The following is a 17,190-nucleotide window of genomic DNA, read 5'->3' on the forward strand; positions in this document are numbered from 1 at the left end:
CTGAAATAATTGTGTCAAAATTTGCTTGCCGTTGGTATAAAGCCCCGCTTAAATCCGAAATTAGAGCATTGCTGGTCTACGTATTCAGGGAATTTTGTACATACTGATCACGCATCTTTGCCCCCTAGACTCAAAAATGCTGCCCATACGGGGCAGTGATCTGACAGCTCGCTCGAGATTTCATATCTTCGTCAAGTTTCCATAGGTGTGTGAGGAACGCCATGAGCACCCTGATGTCGATGAAAAAAGTTGTCCAAGGTGAACCATTTGTTGCTTGGTTCTGGAAGTTCTTCCTATCGAGCCATATATTGACGTTTTCGCTGCCCCTGCAGATCATATTTGACTGTCCGATGAGATCCACCGATTCTCCGGACTTCGTAAAGGCGCTAGCAGCCTGAGTCGTGCTCAACTTGAAGTCTCCAAGCACGCCTACTTCGCGCACTTCTTGACCTGAGCAGCCAACTCATCCAACTTGGAGCCAACCGCATCAGCTTCAGCTTTGGATCCTGAGCGTTCAGGCACAAGTGCACGTTAATAAGCGTGATCATCAGCTCCAACTTTGGGATTTCGAAAATGCGGGTGCACGACTGGTGCACGATTTGAGTGGTGTTAACGTTGAATTGGCCGTTAGTTCTAAGACGTCGACGCGAGACACGAAGGCGGGATACGCCCTGTAGTTTTACTTCTTTTTCTTTTTTTTTCTCCATTTCTCGGCATGTTCGGCTTTCTCCTCACCCGCATGCTTCTTGAGGGACTCAGAGCTCTGGAATTTGTACACTTCTCCCGTACACTTTTTCAGCAGCCAAAGAACCTCGAGACCACGCATCTCCTGTATTTGACGAAGTAAGCTCTCTCGATTTAAGTCTCAAGGAGTCACATGCCCACCTTACTTGGAGAGCTACGAGGTCAAACTCCCTGATGACTTCGGCTACCCGGTTGACAAAGGTGAGACCCTTGCACGCTTCCACGAGAAGCTTTTTACATTCCATGATGCCACCATGACGGCGTCGCTCCGAGCATCAGGCTGGCTCGAGATAATGCTTGGACTCTAGCGCTCCCACTGAGGCGTGCGGGGTTGAAAACGGCTTGACAGGGACAACGTGCTTTGGTTTGTTCCATTCCACAGGTGAGCGAAAGTATAAACCGCTCGAAGTGCGAGACGATGCAACCCTTGACTGGTGGCAGTCAAGGGTAAGAAAGTAGGGACGCTCGGTGGAGGATGTTGGCATTCCCAGTCTAGGACACCCGAATATTAAGCAGCAGTAGCGTTGACGCCAGAAAAGTCTGCGCCAATGTTGTTGCGTGTCATTGAAGATGGAGAATCCTCGAGAGCTCGCCACGTGGCCGGCGGGCGCATAGGACCCTTCGCATTTCCCTCATTCCTGAATCTGACGGACGCGTCACGCATACTTTCGTCAGGTAGATAGGTGATCATGCAGCTACGCCACGTATATGTCGAAGTACCGGCAGCGGAGGCTTCGTCTGGGAAGAGTCGGAAGCTGCTGGCGATTTTGGCCGCACCGGAAGACAACACAAGTGGTGATTTCAACGAAGTGATGCTGTATTTGCACGGGTTTCCGGACATGGGCGTGCACCCTACCAAGGTGGACTTTGCGTCGCGGGTGCCTGCCAAGCTGGCCGAGTTCTGGCTGAATCCACAGCAAGAGAAGAAGAACGTGGCCTTCATGACCTTCAACTTCGGCGGCGTCCCCGGGTCGGACAACGAGCTGCTCTTCACGGACAAGACCATCTCCCAGGAGATCGAGGATATGGTCGTCGTGTGTAAATACATCCGCTCCAATCTCCTCGGCGGAAAGGGGAAGCTGCACGTGATCGGGCTCTCCACTGGAGCCATCCTGGGGGCACTGCTGCGAGACAAGAAGGTGTCGGATACTATCACGGTGATCGCGGGGTTGCTGGACATGACGAAAGGCGTTCACTTCGACTTCAACAAACAGCAGCTAGAGCAGAGTGCAGCTCAGGGCTGGTGCTGGAAGGAGTTCTACCTCGAGGACGGCTGTCCGATGCCGAAGAACGTCGAGTTGTCTCTGGACGGCATCCACCCCACGACAGAGTTGACCGACGCGACCGCCCCTCTTAAGATCTACGTGCGTCTGGACCAACGGTACATCAACGAGTACTATGACGGCTCGCTGGACATCCTTCGAGCTGTGTCGGGCCCCGGACTGCCGCCGCTGCTGGTGATTCACGGCGACGCTGACCAAGACGTGCCATTTCCGAACGGCGAGGAGCTGTTCGCTGCCGCCGCAGAGCCGAAGACCTTTGTGGCCATCGCGAAAGCCAACCACCTGCTGTCCAACTCCAAGCACATGAAGAAGGCGCTGCGTGCTATCGGCGACCACATCGCAGCTATGAACTAACAGCATCAAGAGGAAATGATGTAATTTGTGTTGAGCATAATTCTCAAATGAAATCCATAGTGCGAGTGCGTTTTTGAAATCTCCACACAATCCACGCGCAACAGAGGTCTTGCCTGCCATAGTCCATATTCTTTCCTCGCACTTTAGACCCGATACCATTGTCTCCAAGCTCCAGTTCCATTTCGCCATCGGTGAAGGTATCCGATAAATGTCTCGCTATACATATTGGAGCAGCCTCCAGTCTTCACCATAAAAAATCGCTGCTTCTGGAAAACGAACGTAGCTGACACCCTCGTCCTCATCTGAATACCCAGTTCTCTCGGCATAAGCCGTGCTCATTTTCCCCCGCGGCGAGCTGCTTGTTGTCGAGGTTCGTGGCTGGGACGTTCTGCATTGCCGTAATCGTTCGTCAAAATGTGACGAGCCTTGGTAGCATTGTTCACTGATCCATCGGGGCCTCGACGCCAAATACCTTCCTTCCAGGGCAGACCAAGGTGCTGCCCCACCTCGCCTGGACTGGAAGTCTGGAAACCTGGAGAATGTGTTGCATGTCCCCGGGAAACCACGTTGCCGCGATTGCCGCGTGAGCAAGCGAAGCCTCCGCGCCGCACGTGTTCTGGTCGTTTAACGAAGACCGCCGAAATCGGATGTTGAAGCGTCTGCTGGTGCGCAATCCGGACGTCGGCAGATTCCCAAGCAGAAGTTCGTGAGCAAGCAACATGCGCAACGTGCATAAGTCGCATGCTCGCACCAAGCAGCCCACCTGCGGTCTGGAACGATTGGCCCGCGGCAACAAGCAGACACCATGGCTGGCAGATGGCCGCGCACGAAAAACAGGCAGCGCTCGAACCGATGTTAAACCGAGTGGCGAGAGTCGCTTGCTCACCGCGGTTTCCAGGTTGCGTCCTGAAAACCAGGTCTGTAGATTAGGCCTGTGTTCGTGCGTTGAGCTTTGCCTTGCACCCGCGACGCGGACTCTGCGCTGCCGCGTGTGTGGTGTCGTTGGCAGGCACTTCCTTCCTAGATTCATAGGTTCTCCGTACTGTACGTTTTCGTCTACAGGATGACAATTCAATGCAACCTCTCGGTCAAGTTTTCCGTGCTTGCGGCTGTGTTGCATCAGCAACACCGAGGTGGAGGCGCGGGGATCTGCTCTTGTTTCGGCGGTGCAGCGAGGATTATGTGGTCGCATGGAAATGGGCAAGTATGTCGCTCGAGATCGCCGGAAAACCACTCCGCGCAGAATGATACGAAGCTGAACACGACGTGGCCTGCAACTGCAAGCGAATGCGCATTCGAGGTCAACACACCGGCGGATGTCTTCCCGCCGTTGCGGTTGAGCTGCCGCACTGCAGACGTTTGACCATGGCCGACCTAGGTCGACCTGCAAGGCCGGCCAATCACCGCGCGCGTCTCCTCTCGAGGTCGATCTACACTCGCCCTCATCACAGCCGGCCTTCCCCCTGGATAGATTTTTCGCATGTGTCGCAAAACGCGGTGATTGGCCAAAATCCCTTGACACCAAGCAGAAAACCCGCGCAAAGCAATATCCCGTCTTTGACGTCGACACAAAACCGTTTAGTCAACGTCGTGACCATACAGCAGCGGCCTGCAATCCGTAATACCGACCATCACTCCTTGCGCTGACGTCAGCTCAGCAGCCGAGGACGGGCGTCGCATGCCTGTCATTTCAGAATTTGCCCGCTAGAGCGCACTCCTCGGCCCCTCAAGCACCTCCAAGAACTGCCCAACATGCCTCAGAAGGTCTGTCTCGTGGGCTCCGGCAACTGGGGCTCGGCCATCGCCCGCATCATCGGCGAGAACACGCAGAAGCTGCCCGAGACGTTCGAGCGCGACATCAACATGTGGGTCTTCGAGGAGCAGGTGGACGGCCGCAAGCTCACGGACATCATCAACTCGGAGCACGAGAACGTCAAGTACCTGCCCGGCTACAAGCTGCCGGAGAACGTGATCGCCGTGCCGGACCTGCTGGAGGCCGTGCGGGGCGCCGACATCCTCATCTTCTGCGTGCCGCACCAGTTCCTGGGCCGCATGCTCGTGTCCATCAAGCAGCAGGGCCTCAAGGACGGCGCCATGGCCGTGTCGCTCATCAAGGGCATCGACTTCGACGAGAACGGCGTCGTGCTCGTGTCCGACCTGATCCGCAAGGGCCTGGACGTGGACTGCAGCGTGCTCATGGGCGCCAACGTGGCCAACGAGGTCGCGGCCGGCGACTTCTGCGAGTCCACGCTCGGCTGCGCCGACCTGCGCCACGGCGCGCTGCTGCGCGAGCTGTTCAACGCCCCCACGTTCCGCGTGGACGTGGCGCTGGACCCGCACGGCGTCGAGATGTGCGGCGCGCTCAAGAACGTCGTGGCGCTGGGCGCCGGCTTCTGCGACGGCCTCAAGTACGGCGGCAACACCAAGGCCGCCATCATCCGCATCGGCCTGAGCGAGATGAAGAAGTTCTGCTTCAAGTACTTCGACGGCGTCAAGGAGGACACGTTCTTCGAGAGCTGCGGCATCGCCGACCTCATCACCACGTGCTTCGGCGGCCGCAACCGCAAGTGCGCCGAGGCCTTCGTGACCCAGCAGACCACGTGGGAGCAGCTCGAGAAGACCATGCTCAACGGCCAGATGCTGCAGGGCACGCTCACCTCCAAGGAGGTCTACGGCATCCTCAAGGAGCACAACGCCACCGACCAGTTCCCGCTCTTCACGGCCATCTACAAGATCGCCTTCGAGGGCGCCGACCCCAAGACCATCACGCAGCTCGAGGACTCGCAGTAAGCAAGCGTACACTAATATATTCCGCTTAGAAACCTACACAGGATACTCTTCCTGCCCCTCCATCAGCAGAAACACGCACTGCACGGTAGTCACAGCCGTTCAAATCGCTGCCTCGACATCTGAGACCAAGACTTCTGCTTGGTCTTACCTTCAGGTCTGGGCAGGTGTGTTCACAGCCACACGTTTGCGTGTCATTCCAGCATTGTCCATCAACCGATAGACTACTACATAGTTCTCTTCCTCTTCTCAGCCATGGCCGACAGCTTTCCGGGCGTCTACAACGAGCCGTTCACGCGCGACTACACTCGTCTGCAGCGCAAAATCTCCAAGCAGGCATGCGCGCAGCTGGACGAGCAGGGCTTCGTGGTCATCGACGACTGCTTCGGCCACGGCTGGGCCAGCGCCCTGCTGCAGGAGATGCGGTGGCTGCACGAGAAGCAGCACTTCAAGCCCAACAAGACGCAGTTCGCGCTCACGCAGCGCGGCTCGGACGGCCAGCCGCAGGCCTTCCACTTCGTCAAGCCGCACATCTTCGAGGTGGACCTGCACGACGCCGCGCTGCGCTCGAAGGTGCCGGAGCTGGACGCGCTGTTCCACTCGACGGAACTGCTGCAGGTGCTGGCAGCCAACCTGCCGCAGTACGAGCTGCAGTTCAGCACGTCGGACCGCACGCTCAAGCTGCAGCGCAACGCCGGACACGGCGGCTGCTTCCCGTGCCACTACGACAACCCCGGCGCCCCCAACAAGCGCAAGCTCACGTGCCTGCTCTACCTGAACGAGGGCTGGAAGGAAGGTGACGGCGGCGAGGTGCAGCTCTTCCCCTTCCTGCAGCAACCGGTGACCGTGGCGCCCAAGATGGACCGAGTGGTGCTGTTCCAGAGCGACTGGATGCTGCACCGCGTGCTGCCGTCGCACGCGGAGCGCTACGTGCTCACGATCTGGCTGGACGGCGCCAAGGTGAACGCACCGGAAGACTCGCAACTCCGGTTGACACCGAGCGACCTCGCCGACTGGTTCGGCTTCCTGGACAAGCTGAGGAGGTCGCCTGTGCAGCGACTGCTGTCGCGTGGGGTGTACGAGGAGGAGTACTACGAGTCGTTGATGGAGTGCATGCAGAGCACGACGACGGACGGGTGCGTGGAGCTGCTCAAGTCGCACGAGACGCACGTGGAGAATGTCAAGCGCAACGCTCCACTGTACAACTTCATCAAGCGGCTTCGAGACGTGCGAGCAATGAACAACGAAGACCCAGTGTACGTGAACTAACTGGACAAGTGAGCGAGCCGCAAAGCTGGAGTTTATTCAAGTGGAAGAACCAACGAGTGCGTCAAGCTATGTCAAGGCATTGGGGCGGTCAAAGCCCTGCAAGATGAAGCGGCAGCTGGCTGCGTCGTACGGGATGACGTTCCACTCGACCTGAGGCTTAGCCTTCAAGGCCTCTTCCTCGCGCATACGCTGCAGTCGGTGAGCCTCGTTTTCACGATGGTGCGAGAGCTGCTGCAGTCTGGAAAACACGTCGAGATGAAGTGGTGAAGTCGGTCGAGTGGAGTCACTTTTGCCATTCAGTGTATCGCTATCGGCGCTGGCCGTCAGCTCGCGCTGCTTCTTCTTCAACAGCCATTTGGACTTCTTGCTGATCGTCGGCTGGAAGGTCAGTTTTGGCGGCAAAGGAGGGGTCTTCCGAGGCTTGAACATGCGCCCTGCTAGCTCTGTGTCCAGCTTCCCGCTTCGAATGAGCGCGGCGTAGATCTGCCACCACACAATATACCGTCATTGTTAGAATTCCACAGCTTCACAGCTTCAACTCGCATCTCACCTTTTCCGACTTGGCATTGATCTGCGGTGTGAATGTGGTCTCCTTCTCCTCCTTGGCCTTTTCAATAGCCGCGCGAGCTTGTTGCCGCTGTTTCTTACCGTCCTGGTAGGCGATAATATCGTCGAGAGAGCGTTTCATCATCTCTTTCTTGCGCTGGATGGCGAACGACGCGTTCATCTTGGTACACATTGCCATGAACCGCATGCAGGCTTGAGTGTGGCGAATACCGGCGGTAGGAGACGCTGGAGCTTCAGTTCCGGTTTGGCCAACCTTTGCTGGACTGGGTTCGCGCTCAGCACTCATGACACAATTGTCCGATCGACTTGTGTTGCCATGGCTGCAAATGCAGGGCGTTTTCACGCTCTCTTGGAGATCGAGTGCTCTGTCACGGGTTAGTAGTTCCTCGCGTTGTTTTTCCAGTCGCGCTCGCTGCTGCCGCTTCTTGGCCAAGAGAGTTGCCTGTCGTTCTGCAAAAGTCGGGAACTGACTGGTAAGCTGTCGACTCTTGTTGTTCATTGTAGGCGCGAAGCGAAACTCGTTGTTCTCCTGCGTCTCCGTTTCTCGTCTCTTAGCTGTCAGTCTGCGAGCTTTCTTCTCCTCGAAGATGCGGAACCGGGTGTTCATCTGTGCCACTCGTTGAGGTGACAGTGGTGGAGCTTTACTCGGCTCTTGCGAAAAAGTATCGAGAAGTGCACGCTGCGTGTCTTGGTCCAGCTTTTGCTTCAATGACTTTTGCCTGGATGTTCGATCAGCTAGAAAGTCTTCCAACGAAGACGTTATTGACGTTCTGCGGCGAGGTGAGATGGATTCAAGAGGTGGGGATTCATCGATGTGGTCATCTTTATCCGCTTCACTTTCATTTGAAGCAACAAACAACCTCTTCTGGAGAAGGTCTAGTAGTTTCTCATCCTCGAAGTCTGAAGATCGAGGAGTAGTCGATGACCGCGTCCCCAAGAAGGTCCCAAGTTGTTCCGCCAGCAATGAACTGTCATCTTCTGGATCTCCTTCCTCTTCGTACTGATCCAATGCACCACCATCAACCCCCTCATACTCCTCGTCGTCGTCATCTTCGTAGTCATTCAACTCATCGGCAAACGATGAAAGCTGCGGTGGCGCGCTCAACGTGAACTGTTTTCTCGCTGAGGACTGCATCGTTCGGACTCACTGCACTGAGCGTCGTTTCAACCGTGTCCTTCGGATTGCAAAACGCACCAAGGAAGAGGTTGCCCATTTTCTCTTTATACATCGTTCTTCATTCGGCTAGGCACACTTCTCGATCTATGTAGACATCAAACCACGAGAGGGATTCTAGTTCTGGTGCTTATTCTCAACGTGGTTCTTGGATGGCTGCAAGTTCGTCACTGCGAACACATTGGCTGGGTCCAGCGCAGTCTTGATCCCCTGGATGGCTGCGATGGCCGGAGGTGAGACTGCTTGGGGCAGCCACGCAAGACGGTGTTTGCCAACGCCGTGGTGGTGCGATAATGCGCCACCGTTGCGCACGATGGCATCCACGGCAGCAAGCTCCGTTTCACGGAAGAGCGTCAACGGCTCCTTGATGCCGTAGTAGTTGATACCGTAGTATACGTACACGCAGACTCCGGTTTCGTAGACTTGCGAAATACGGCACGCAATGAGCGGTGGGACCTTCACGTTGCGCTTGGCGGCTACCGAGTTGATGGCCAGCTTGATGTCGGTGATGACCTGCCGCGCGTTGGTCCAGGGAACCGAAGTCTCGAACGACTCGCTCATGAAGTAGTAGTCCAGCGCGAAATCACGCAGGTACGCGATGATGTACGTGAAAAAGTAGCCGCGCTTGCCGTTCTCTTCGCCGCCGACCATGCCTTCGTGGCGCTTAGCGATGACCTGGATGCGCTTCTGTTGCTCCGCCACCTTCTGCTGGCTGGTTCCTTCGAGCAGAACTGTCGCCGCACACATTTCATTCACATCAAAGCCGCGGATCTTGGTCACGTACGTCTTCTTTGCAAAGTCGAGGACGCCAGCGGCGAACTTGTTGGTCGTGGACGATGTCTTCAGTGCCTGGCCGAGCTGGAATTGAGTGTTGTCCAGTAGACGCAGCGACGCGGGCTCGCACCCCGCTCGCGTGATCTCCTTCAGCGCCGCCAGTCCATGCTCCAGACTGGGGAAAATGAGCGAGTCGTACACTTGCACCTCCGGGAACTCACGGAGACGCAGCGTCACCAGCGTGTGCACGCCGAAGATGCCCTCGGACCCCATCATGGCGTTGTTCATGTCCGGCCCCATGGCGGCACGAGGCACATTGGCAGACCGTTGCATCGTGCCCTGCGGCGTCACCGTCGTGATGTTCACCACCAGGTCCTCAATGTTGCCGTACGTGTTCTTCTTCATGCCGGACGCGCGGGTGGCCACCCACCCTCCGAGCGTCGAGAACTCCCACGAGTCCGGTTCATGTCCGAGCGTGAGTCCGCGATGGCGCAGTCGTTCGTGCAGCTCCAGTCCCGTGATGCCCGCCTCGACGACCGCAAGCATATTCTCCCGATCCACACTCAGGATGCGGCGCATGTCGCCCATGTCCAGCGACACAATGGCGCGTCGCTCGCTCGGGTCGCACTCGAGCGCGTTGGTGACATTGGTTCCTCCCCCGAAGGGGATAATGCACACAAAGCTAGCAAAGTTGCGTGCAACCTCCTGCACCAGCGCCTCCACCTGCTCGTGGGACGTCGGCCAGAGCACCGCGTCCGGCACCCGCTCCACGGTCTTGACGTGGCGCAGGCGGAAGACGTCCTCACACGTCTGTCCATGGCCGTGGCGCACGCGTTCCTCGACGCTCGTGCTGGTACGGAGCCCCAGCTCTTCACTGGCCACGTGCAGCAGCTGCAGCAGCTTCCGCTGCGCCTCGCCGTCCTCGGGCAGCTCGTTGCGCAGCGCCAGCTGCTCCGGGTGCGTGATGCTGGGCGGACTGCCCCGGTCTGCGTCCAGTCCGAGACGCTTCTCGGCCCAGGGCAGCAGCGCAGGCAGCGTGCGGTCTGGAGCATTGGCGAACACCTCGGCGTAGCGTGCGCCCGAGATTTCGATGAGCTTGTCGGCGTTCACGAAGAGCTTCGTGTCCTGGAAGCCCCAGCCGTTCCAGCGCGTGGCGGGGCTCAGCGCCAGAGGAGGAGACGGAGGAGATGCAGGTGTATAGGAGGAGGAGGAGCAGGGCCGCCCGCCGGCGGAGATCTGGCGCAGGATGGCGCGCATCCGCGCCACGGACGGCGTCGAGTCCGACATGACACGAGCGGATACTGTCGCGAAGTGACGCACTGGCTGAACTGACTATGCGACCGTTACTATGCGGCGGGATGCTGCAACTTGAGCGGGAACGGGAAGTTGCGTGAAGCAGGTTGAAGTTGTTATGTACGACGAGCAACAACGGCGAGCGACTTCCGCTGCACAAATCAGTGCGGTATCCCCTTCGTCATCTGCTAGGTCAATGAAAGCGCCTCTTTCCACCAGCAACTTAGCAACATCGAGATGGCCATAAGCACTGGCAAGCTCCAACGCAGAGTTCCCATTCGGCCCTTGCGTGTCGATTGTTGCCCCTTTGTCCAGAAGCATGGCAACAAGCTGCGTCGTGCCATTCTCAGCTGCTCGCATCAGTGGCGTTAGGAGTTGGTGGTTCGCCAGATCAACGGAAGCACCTCTTTCTAATAAACTCCTGGCCACAATTGCGTGTCCATACTTGATCGCCATGAAGAGAGGGCTGTTGCCAGCATCGTCCGTCAGATCGACGCTTGAGCCGAATTCCAGCAGTTTCTTCGCTATTTCAGAATGTCCGTGTCTGCACGCCGCAAGCAGAGCCGAGGTCCCAGTAGGACCTTGCTTGTTGACACTTGCCCCCTTCTGCAGTAGTGGTGATATTAAACTCAAATAACCTTTCTGGGAAGCAATCATGAGAGGAGTCCAGCCATAGCAATCCCGCTCGTCAACAGTGGCACCTCGCTCTAATAGCAAATTCACTAGGCCCGCGTTACCCCTGTGAACTGCAGCCATGTATGGACCATCTCCCGACTGATCTCGCAAACTAATTGATGCTCCGTGGTCGATCAGCATCTGGGCAATTTCTATCTTGCCGTGATCACACGCAATAACCAGAGCCGTAGCATCCTGGGGACCCCGCAAGTTGACATTAGCCCCCTTTCTGAGGAGTGCCTCGACTACGTCGGTGTGACCTTCGTACACGGCACTCATAAGCGGGGTCCAGCCTTGCGAGTCGGGAATTTTTATCGCCTCTGTGCTCTCTAAAAGAGCCTCGACCACCTTCAATTCGCCCCGATAGCAGGCAATTCGTAGCGCCGTATCATCTCTCCGTTGCTTTTGATCGACTGTAACGCTTGGCACAGTGCGTTTTGACGTCGGAGCAACAGATTCAATTGATTCTTGAGATAGTGACTTTGTATGTGGTGGAACTCGTTCGTAGATAAGCTGGGTCAAGTCTGTATAGCCGCTGAAATATGCTACGGTCAGAGGTGACAAACTCTGAAAATCTCCACATAAATTGATGTTTGCCCCATTATCCAGAAGAATCCGCACGACTGCTAGACGCTTGAACCAAACTGCCGTAAGCAGAGCTGTACTTCCGCTGGGTAAGCGAGCGTCCAAGTTCGCTCCCCTATTGACAAGAAATTGTACAATCTCGGAATATCCGAGTTGTGCTGCAGTGATCAATGGTGTGTATCCGTCGTCGTCTGGTACTTCAAGGTCGGCTTTGAAGTTTACGAGCGACACGACCACATCGAACTGACCATGCTCACACGCAATATTCAGAGCTGTCGCCCCGTTGGACCGCCTCAAGTTCAGCGATGCCTTACTTCTCAAAATCGTTTTCACCACGGAAATATGTCCTTGTTCTGCAGCCTTCATCAAGGGAGTCCAGCCTGCGTTGTTGCACAGATCCATTGATGCACCATGTTGAACCAAGTACTTCACCAACTCGTCCTTGCCGTACTGAGCTGCAGTGAGCAGAGGAGTTTGTCCGTCTTCGTCTTTCAAGTCAATAGACGCACCATGCTCGATAAGTTTCTCGGCAATGAGGAGGTGGCCCAGGTAGCATGTCATTCGTAGAGCCGAAGTTCCATCCTGAAGCTGTCTATTGACCCCCGCTCCATTTTCCAAGAGTATAGTAACCACATTCAAGTGAGCGTTGTACGTAGCTTTCAATAGCGGCGTCCACATGTCAACATTCGAGACGTCAGAGCTAGCGCCACTCTCCAAGAAGACATTTACAAGCTCTATGTGACCTCGTTCGGCAGCATTCATCAGTGGGGTATTATCTTCATTATCACCCAAATCAACGCACTCACCGTTAGCAATCAGCATCCGAACAATTTCCATGCGACCCGCAGCACTTGCAATCGCAAGAGCTGTGCCTCCACGAGGTCCTCTCTGGTTCATATTTGCTCCCATAGAGAGCAAAAGTGCCACCACCTTCGAGTGGTTACAGTGCGAAGCGACCATAAGAGCTGTACAATTGGAAAAATCGGCCACATCAATCGACGCACCACGACGCAAAAGCAGCTCCACGATGTCGACATGGTTCTTTGTCGATGCGATAATGAGTGGGGTCTTTCCATTATCATCTGTGAAATCGATGCCAGCGCCGCCCTCAAGCAGCTTTCGAACGACAGCCAGATAGCCTCGAGCACTCGCAATCACGAGAGGCCTGGTGCCATTTGGTCCCTGTCTGTCCGCATTCGCCCCTCGCTTCAGTAGCAGCTCTACCATATCCGCATGGCCACGCTGTGAAGCGCAATGGAGTGCCGTTCAGCCCGCGTGATTCGCTGCCTCAACGACCGCTCCATTTTCTAGCAGAAACTCGACAATCGGTATGAAGCCATTGTGAGCCGCTGCAATGAGTGGGGTAGTTCCGTCGTCGTCTGCTACGTCCACGGACACACCGCCAGTACTAAAAAGTAGCTGGGAAGTGTTCAAATGGCCATTTTCACACGAAATCAGTAGAGCCACCGCTCCATTCGGCCTTGGAACGTCCGCATTAGCACCGCCCTCTAAAAGAACCAAGACCGTCTTGATGTGTCCATGCTGTGACGCACACATGAGCGGCGTCCAGCCACTGTCGTTCGGTAGATCGACCAACGCGCCGGACTTTAATAAGAAACTCACAACCTCGTTGTGAGCGTTTGAAGCAGCTACTCGAAGGGGAGAATCACCGTCGTTGTTTGCCAAATCCACCAACGCTCCCCCTTCAACCAGCTCTCGAGCAGTGGGCAGATCACCTTCGGAGCACGCCAAAAGGAGCGCTGTGACTCCATTTGGCCCTCGTTTGTTCACTTTTGCTCCGTATTTCAAAAGGGTCACTACTACGTCGGAATACCCATTCATTGCCGCACTTATTAACGGGGTAAACCCCTCCTTGTTGGCCGCATCAATAGCTGCGCCGCACTTAAGTAGATACTCCACCACAGCGAGATGCCCATTCTGCGCTGCCAGGCCCAGCGGAGAATCCCCATTTTCATCGGTTCGCTCCACCGATATTCCACGATCGGTGAGGTCTTGAACAAGGTCAAGTTGTCCATTCCTGGACGCAGAGTACAGTGAACTGGGCTCCTCGGAGGAGGATTTGGTCGTGTCCACTGCCGCCGAAGGCTCTTGCACTGGATCTTGATTGCCCATTTCAGGTGATTCCTCGAGACCCACGTCACAACTTGTCTCTCCGTGGTCGTCACCAGGATGTTTCCCCATAGCACGTTGGAAGGTCGAAGGGTTCGCGTATCCCCAGGAAAATTGAAGAATGATACACTTCGGATATCTTACTATTGCTTCGTACCCATTGACAACTAATCCAAATAACCCAACCCCAGCATACGGATCTCGCATTGTAAAACCCGTACAAACAACTCCAAAAATCCCCAAACCCGTGTCTTCAATCTGGGCATTTTGGATTCGCGCATCAAGCTCCAGCATGTTCAGCTCGACGTGGGCGTCCGCTGCGTCCACAGCCTCCACGCCGCTGCAGCCCGCTCCAGACGCGTACGACCTGGCGGAGGAGTACGGCGCCGAGGCCGCGGCCAAGTTGGCGCGTGTTCTGCAGACGCTGGAGGCCGCGGGCTTCCCCAAGGCGCACGTGAACGTGTACAGCGCCTTCGACCGCGTGCTCAGCGGCGTCGCGTGGCTGCTGCAGCGCGTCGTGCGGCGCGAAGACGCCGAGAGGGGGCGCGTGCAATGGGACGTGCTGTTCCAGTCGCACGAAAAGATGAAGCCACGCCTGGGGCTGGCGCAGGAGGCGGTGCGCTGTGTGGAGGCGCTGGCCTACGCCTGCCCTGTGGCGGTACAGCCGCATCAGCTGCTGCTGCAGGACTTCGGCGACATTGAGACGGTGCAGAGGCTGATTACGTGGCTGGTGGGTGAGGCCGAAGAGTCGCACCATCTGGAAAAGAGTCGGCGGGAGAGAGAGTTCCTAAAGGTTATGAGCCCAGAAGAAAAAGACGGAAATGCTACGCCTTTGAAGAAAGAGGTGGGGTTTCTGCTGGACGCCTACGCGCCGAGACGACGCTGGCAGTATGTCGCAGCGGAAGGGGAACAGGAGGAGACGGAGGACGCGCTGATCCAACGCTGCTTGTTGGAGTACGGAGAGAGGGTTACTGTTGCGGTGGATGAAGAGGAGCCCGCGGTGGATATGAGAGAGGAGGGGAAGGACCAAGTGGACTTCATGGCGCAGATTGCCAGTCAAGCAGCGGCGATTGCGTCAGGAGGAGCTGCCAAGCCTCGTGGGGGCAGTATGAGAGGATTGAGGAGGACGAAGCGAGGCGACTCACAAGCTGCAGATTTTGATCGGCAATACCAGAAGGCGATGAAGCAGGCCAAGGAAGAGCAGCAGGCGTTGCTGACTCAACGTCGGGAGCGCGAAGCCAAGTTGCTGGAGAGAGTTGTTTCTGCCCCGCAGGAGAAGCTGGGGGATGTCGAGGAAGGACGGGTTGGATCGGTGCTGCAGACCCCGCTGCACTTGGTTCGAGCGCAATTGAAGGAGCACGAAGATCAAGTGCAGCAACTGATTCAGGAGAAGAGAAGCCTGGGTGCAAAGTCGGCAGAGACTTCTGCCCGCGCGGCAGCTCTGGATGAGGCACTAGTTGCTGTGAAACAGGAGATGGAGGAGCTGGAGGCTCAAACGCCGAAGGACGCGAATGCTCAAGCACACCTTGCACAATTGCGGGAATTGGTGATGAAGAACGAGACGCTAAAGCGAGAAAAGAACGAGTTCCGAACAAAATGTCGGCTGGAGTTGGAGGCGCTGAGGGAGCGCATTGAAAAGCTGAAGTTGCAAGTAGCAGCAGATGAGAGCAATCAGGACGAGGAGGCGTTGCGTCTGAACGAGATCGAGCAGATGCACGCGCAGATGGCTCAGAAACACAAGGATATGAAACTTGCCGCAGCGAAGCAGACGCGAGCTTTGCACCTCAAGATGAAGCAGATCGATGAAATTCCCACCAGGATTGAACTTGTCCAGTACGAGAAGCGGTTCGTCGAACTTTACGACGAAGTAGCGCTGACGCTAGATGAAACGCGAAAGTACTACTGCGTCTACAACACACTGAAGACCACCCACGAATTTCTGGAGAAGGAAATCTCGCTCATCAACAGCATCAACGAGAACTTTGACATTGCGATGGGATCAAAGACGGCTACTCAGGCTTTCTTCGTGCAGATTGAAAACATTATCCAAAATGTCCAAGGCACCGTATCCAAGCAACAGCTCGCTCGAGACGATCACCAAAATAGCGTGGAGACATTGGACAGCAAGTACCAATTGCTGCTCGAGCAGGAACGTATGTACGTGAATGCAATCCGCGAGTTTCAAAAGGAATGCGAGAAGAACGAAAAGCTGGTGGCCAGGCTTGAAGAACTGGCGCAGCGCTAGCTTTGAAGGTAAAGAACGCGTAACGGGTACTGCATCGCATTTGCGTAAAAATAATCAACGCCGATTTGGCATCGTTTCTCCATTTGCTGTTCTTGTAGGGATCAACCTTCAGACTTGACATCATCACAGCCACAAGCAGATATGAGCAAGAAAAAATCTCTCTCCCCGACAGCCTCGCTCGCTACATGCCTAGACTTCGCTGCTCGAGTGCTGTCCTCGACTGCCAGTGTGCAAGAGATCTGCACCAAGCCTGTACTGGCACCAATGGTGGTTGAGGCTCACCGCTACGGACAGCAAGCCACGAAACATCTCGAGACTGGTGCACCAGCTGATGTAAGAAAGCTTCTAAAGATGTTGCAGAGCAGTAGTTTAAGTCGAGACACTCCGTTGGCTAGGCTGGACGTCGCTGACTTAACATGGGATTTCGAAGGAACTGTCGCGGATACGCTGGAAATGGAGCTTGAGGAGCTGGCAGACCGAGCAGCAACGAACACCACGGACACATGCGTAGTCTTTTCTGCATCAACCCCAGTATCAGTTGGTGGTCAAGCTGTGATTTGGTTTCCGAAGCAAAATCGTGACGATCATCGCAACGAAGACGATACCCGTACAGTTGTGAAGAAGCATCAAGTGTTGTTGTACATTTGCCCAGGTCGTGTAAAAGTTGTGAAGAACGTCGGCGATCTCGTTAAGAAACTGTACGATGAATTGCCATCTCTCCGGGAGAGTGGTGCATTGTACAACGTTTGGGCGGTATTCAAAGGTGACTCGCCAGCAAACAACCAACAAGAGCATCATGCATCGTCAACGGGATTGATTGAATCGAGAAACGGTTTGGACAACCAATTTGAGGCTGGACGCTTTGGCGGAGGTCCGAAGAGTGCGCCAGATGCCATAGCTTCTGTGTTAGCAAAGTTGGAGACCAATACACCTCCTAATTCAGCGACACTGTCAACGGAGTTGAAGAAAACAACATCCGATGAAGGCGGCCTGGATGCTCGTGGGCATTTGGATGGGAGTATGAATAACCGTGTAGATGACACTGTCAGCGATCAATCACTGGACGCGGTTTCACTGCCTCAACAAGAAGCAACTATTGAGCAAGAAGCGTCGCCGCCACTGTCGTCCCGATTCCTTCCCTACGAAGAGGTTACCAACCTCAATCAATATCATGCTGGATCAATATTTTCTTTTGGCACGGACAAGAAAGTTCCTATAGTCCTACAATTGCCATCAAACCAGCATTTGTTGGTCGGCTTGGAGGTCAATGAGAGCTATGAAGAGAACGATAAGACTGACGTAGGTGACGC

The 17,190-nt window shown here is 55.6% G+C and overlaps 7 protein-coding genes across 7 annotated transcripts; 4 read left to right on the forward strand and 3 right to left on the reverse strand.

The window, feature by feature from the left end:
- Positions 1-429: 429 nt before the first annotated feature.
- IUM83_02183 (uncharacterized protein) lies at positions 430-989 on the reverse strand (the record flags this gene model as incomplete). Its single annotated transcript, XM_067926084.1, has 3 exons — positions 430-506; positions 736-829; positions 891-989. The coding sequence occupies 3 exons, from the start codon at positions 987-989 to the stop codon at positions 430-432; spliced, it is 270 nt and encodes an 89-aa protein (XP_067801005.1).
- A 444-nt stretch (positions 990-1,433) lies between these two features.
- On the forward strand, positions 1,434-2,381 carry IUM83_02184 (Serine protease family S09X; the record flags this gene model as incomplete). Its single annotated transcript, XM_067926085.1, has 1 exon — positions 1,434-2,381. The coding sequence occupies one exon, from the start codon at positions 1,434-1,436 to the stop codon at positions 2,379-2,381; it is 948 nt and encodes a 315-aa protein (XP_067801008.1).
- Positions 2,382-4,133: 1,752 nt separating this feature from the next.
- IUM83_02185 (glycerol-3-phosphate dehydrogenase (NAD(+))) lies at positions 4,134-5,171 on the forward strand (the record flags this gene model as incomplete). Its single annotated transcript, XM_067926086.1, has 1 exon — positions 4,134-5,171. The coding sequence occupies one exon, from the start codon at positions 4,134-4,136 to the stop codon at positions 5,169-5,171; it is 1,038 nt and encodes a 345-aa protein (XP_067801007.1).
- A 252-nt stretch (positions 5,172-5,423) lies between these two features.
- Positions 5,424-6,437, forward strand: IUM83_02186 (Glycerol-3-phosphate dehydrogenase (NAD(+)); the record flags this gene model as incomplete). Its single annotated transcript, XM_067926087.1, has 1 exon — positions 5,424-6,437. One exon carries the CDS (start codon positions 5,424-5,426, stop codon positions 6,435-6,437), a length of 1,014 nt encoding a protein of 337 aa, XP_067801010.1.
- A 66-nt stretch (positions 6,438-6,503) lies between these two features.
- On the reverse strand, positions 6,504-7,611 carry IUM83_02187 (DNA polymerase; the record flags this gene model as incomplete). The annotated part of the gene is made up of 2 exons (XM_067926088.1): positions 6,504-6,920; positions 6,988-7,611. 2 exons carry the CDS (start codon positions 7,609-7,611, stop codon positions 6,504-6,506), a joined length of 1,041 nt encoding a protein of 346 aa, XP_067801009.1.
- A 684-nt stretch (positions 7,612-8,295) lies between these two features.
- IUM83_02188 (Alkyldihydroxyacetonephosphate synthase, peroxisomal) lies at positions 8,296-10,239 on the reverse strand (the record flags this gene model as incomplete). Its single annotated transcript, XM_067926089.1, has 1 exon — positions 8,296-10,239. The coding sequence occupies one exon, from the start codon at positions 10,237-10,239 to the stop codon at positions 8,296-8,298; it is 1,944 nt and encodes a 647-aa protein (XP_067800731.1).
- Positions 10,240-13,927: 3,688 nt separating this feature from the next.
- On the forward strand, positions 13,928-15,998 carry IUM83_02189 (uncharacterized protein; the record flags this gene model as incomplete). Its single annotated transcript, XM_067926090.1, has 3 exons — positions 13,928-15,788; positions 15,856-15,888; positions 15,979-15,998. The coding sequence occupies 3 exons, from the start codon at positions 13,928-13,930 to the stop codon at positions 15,996-15,998; spliced, it is 1,914 nt and encodes a 637-aa protein (XP_067801002.1).
- Between the last annotated feature and the right edge of the window lie 1,192 nt (positions 15,999-17,190).

The sequence above is a fragment of the Phytophthora cinnamomi genome (assembly GCF_018691715.1).
Source record: "Phytophthora cinnamomi strain GKB4 chromosome Unknown Contig0, whole genome shotgun sequence".
Taxonomy (NCBI): Eukaryota; Oomycota; class Peronosporomycetes; order Peronosporales; family Peronosporaceae; genus Phytophthora; species Phytophthora cinnamomi.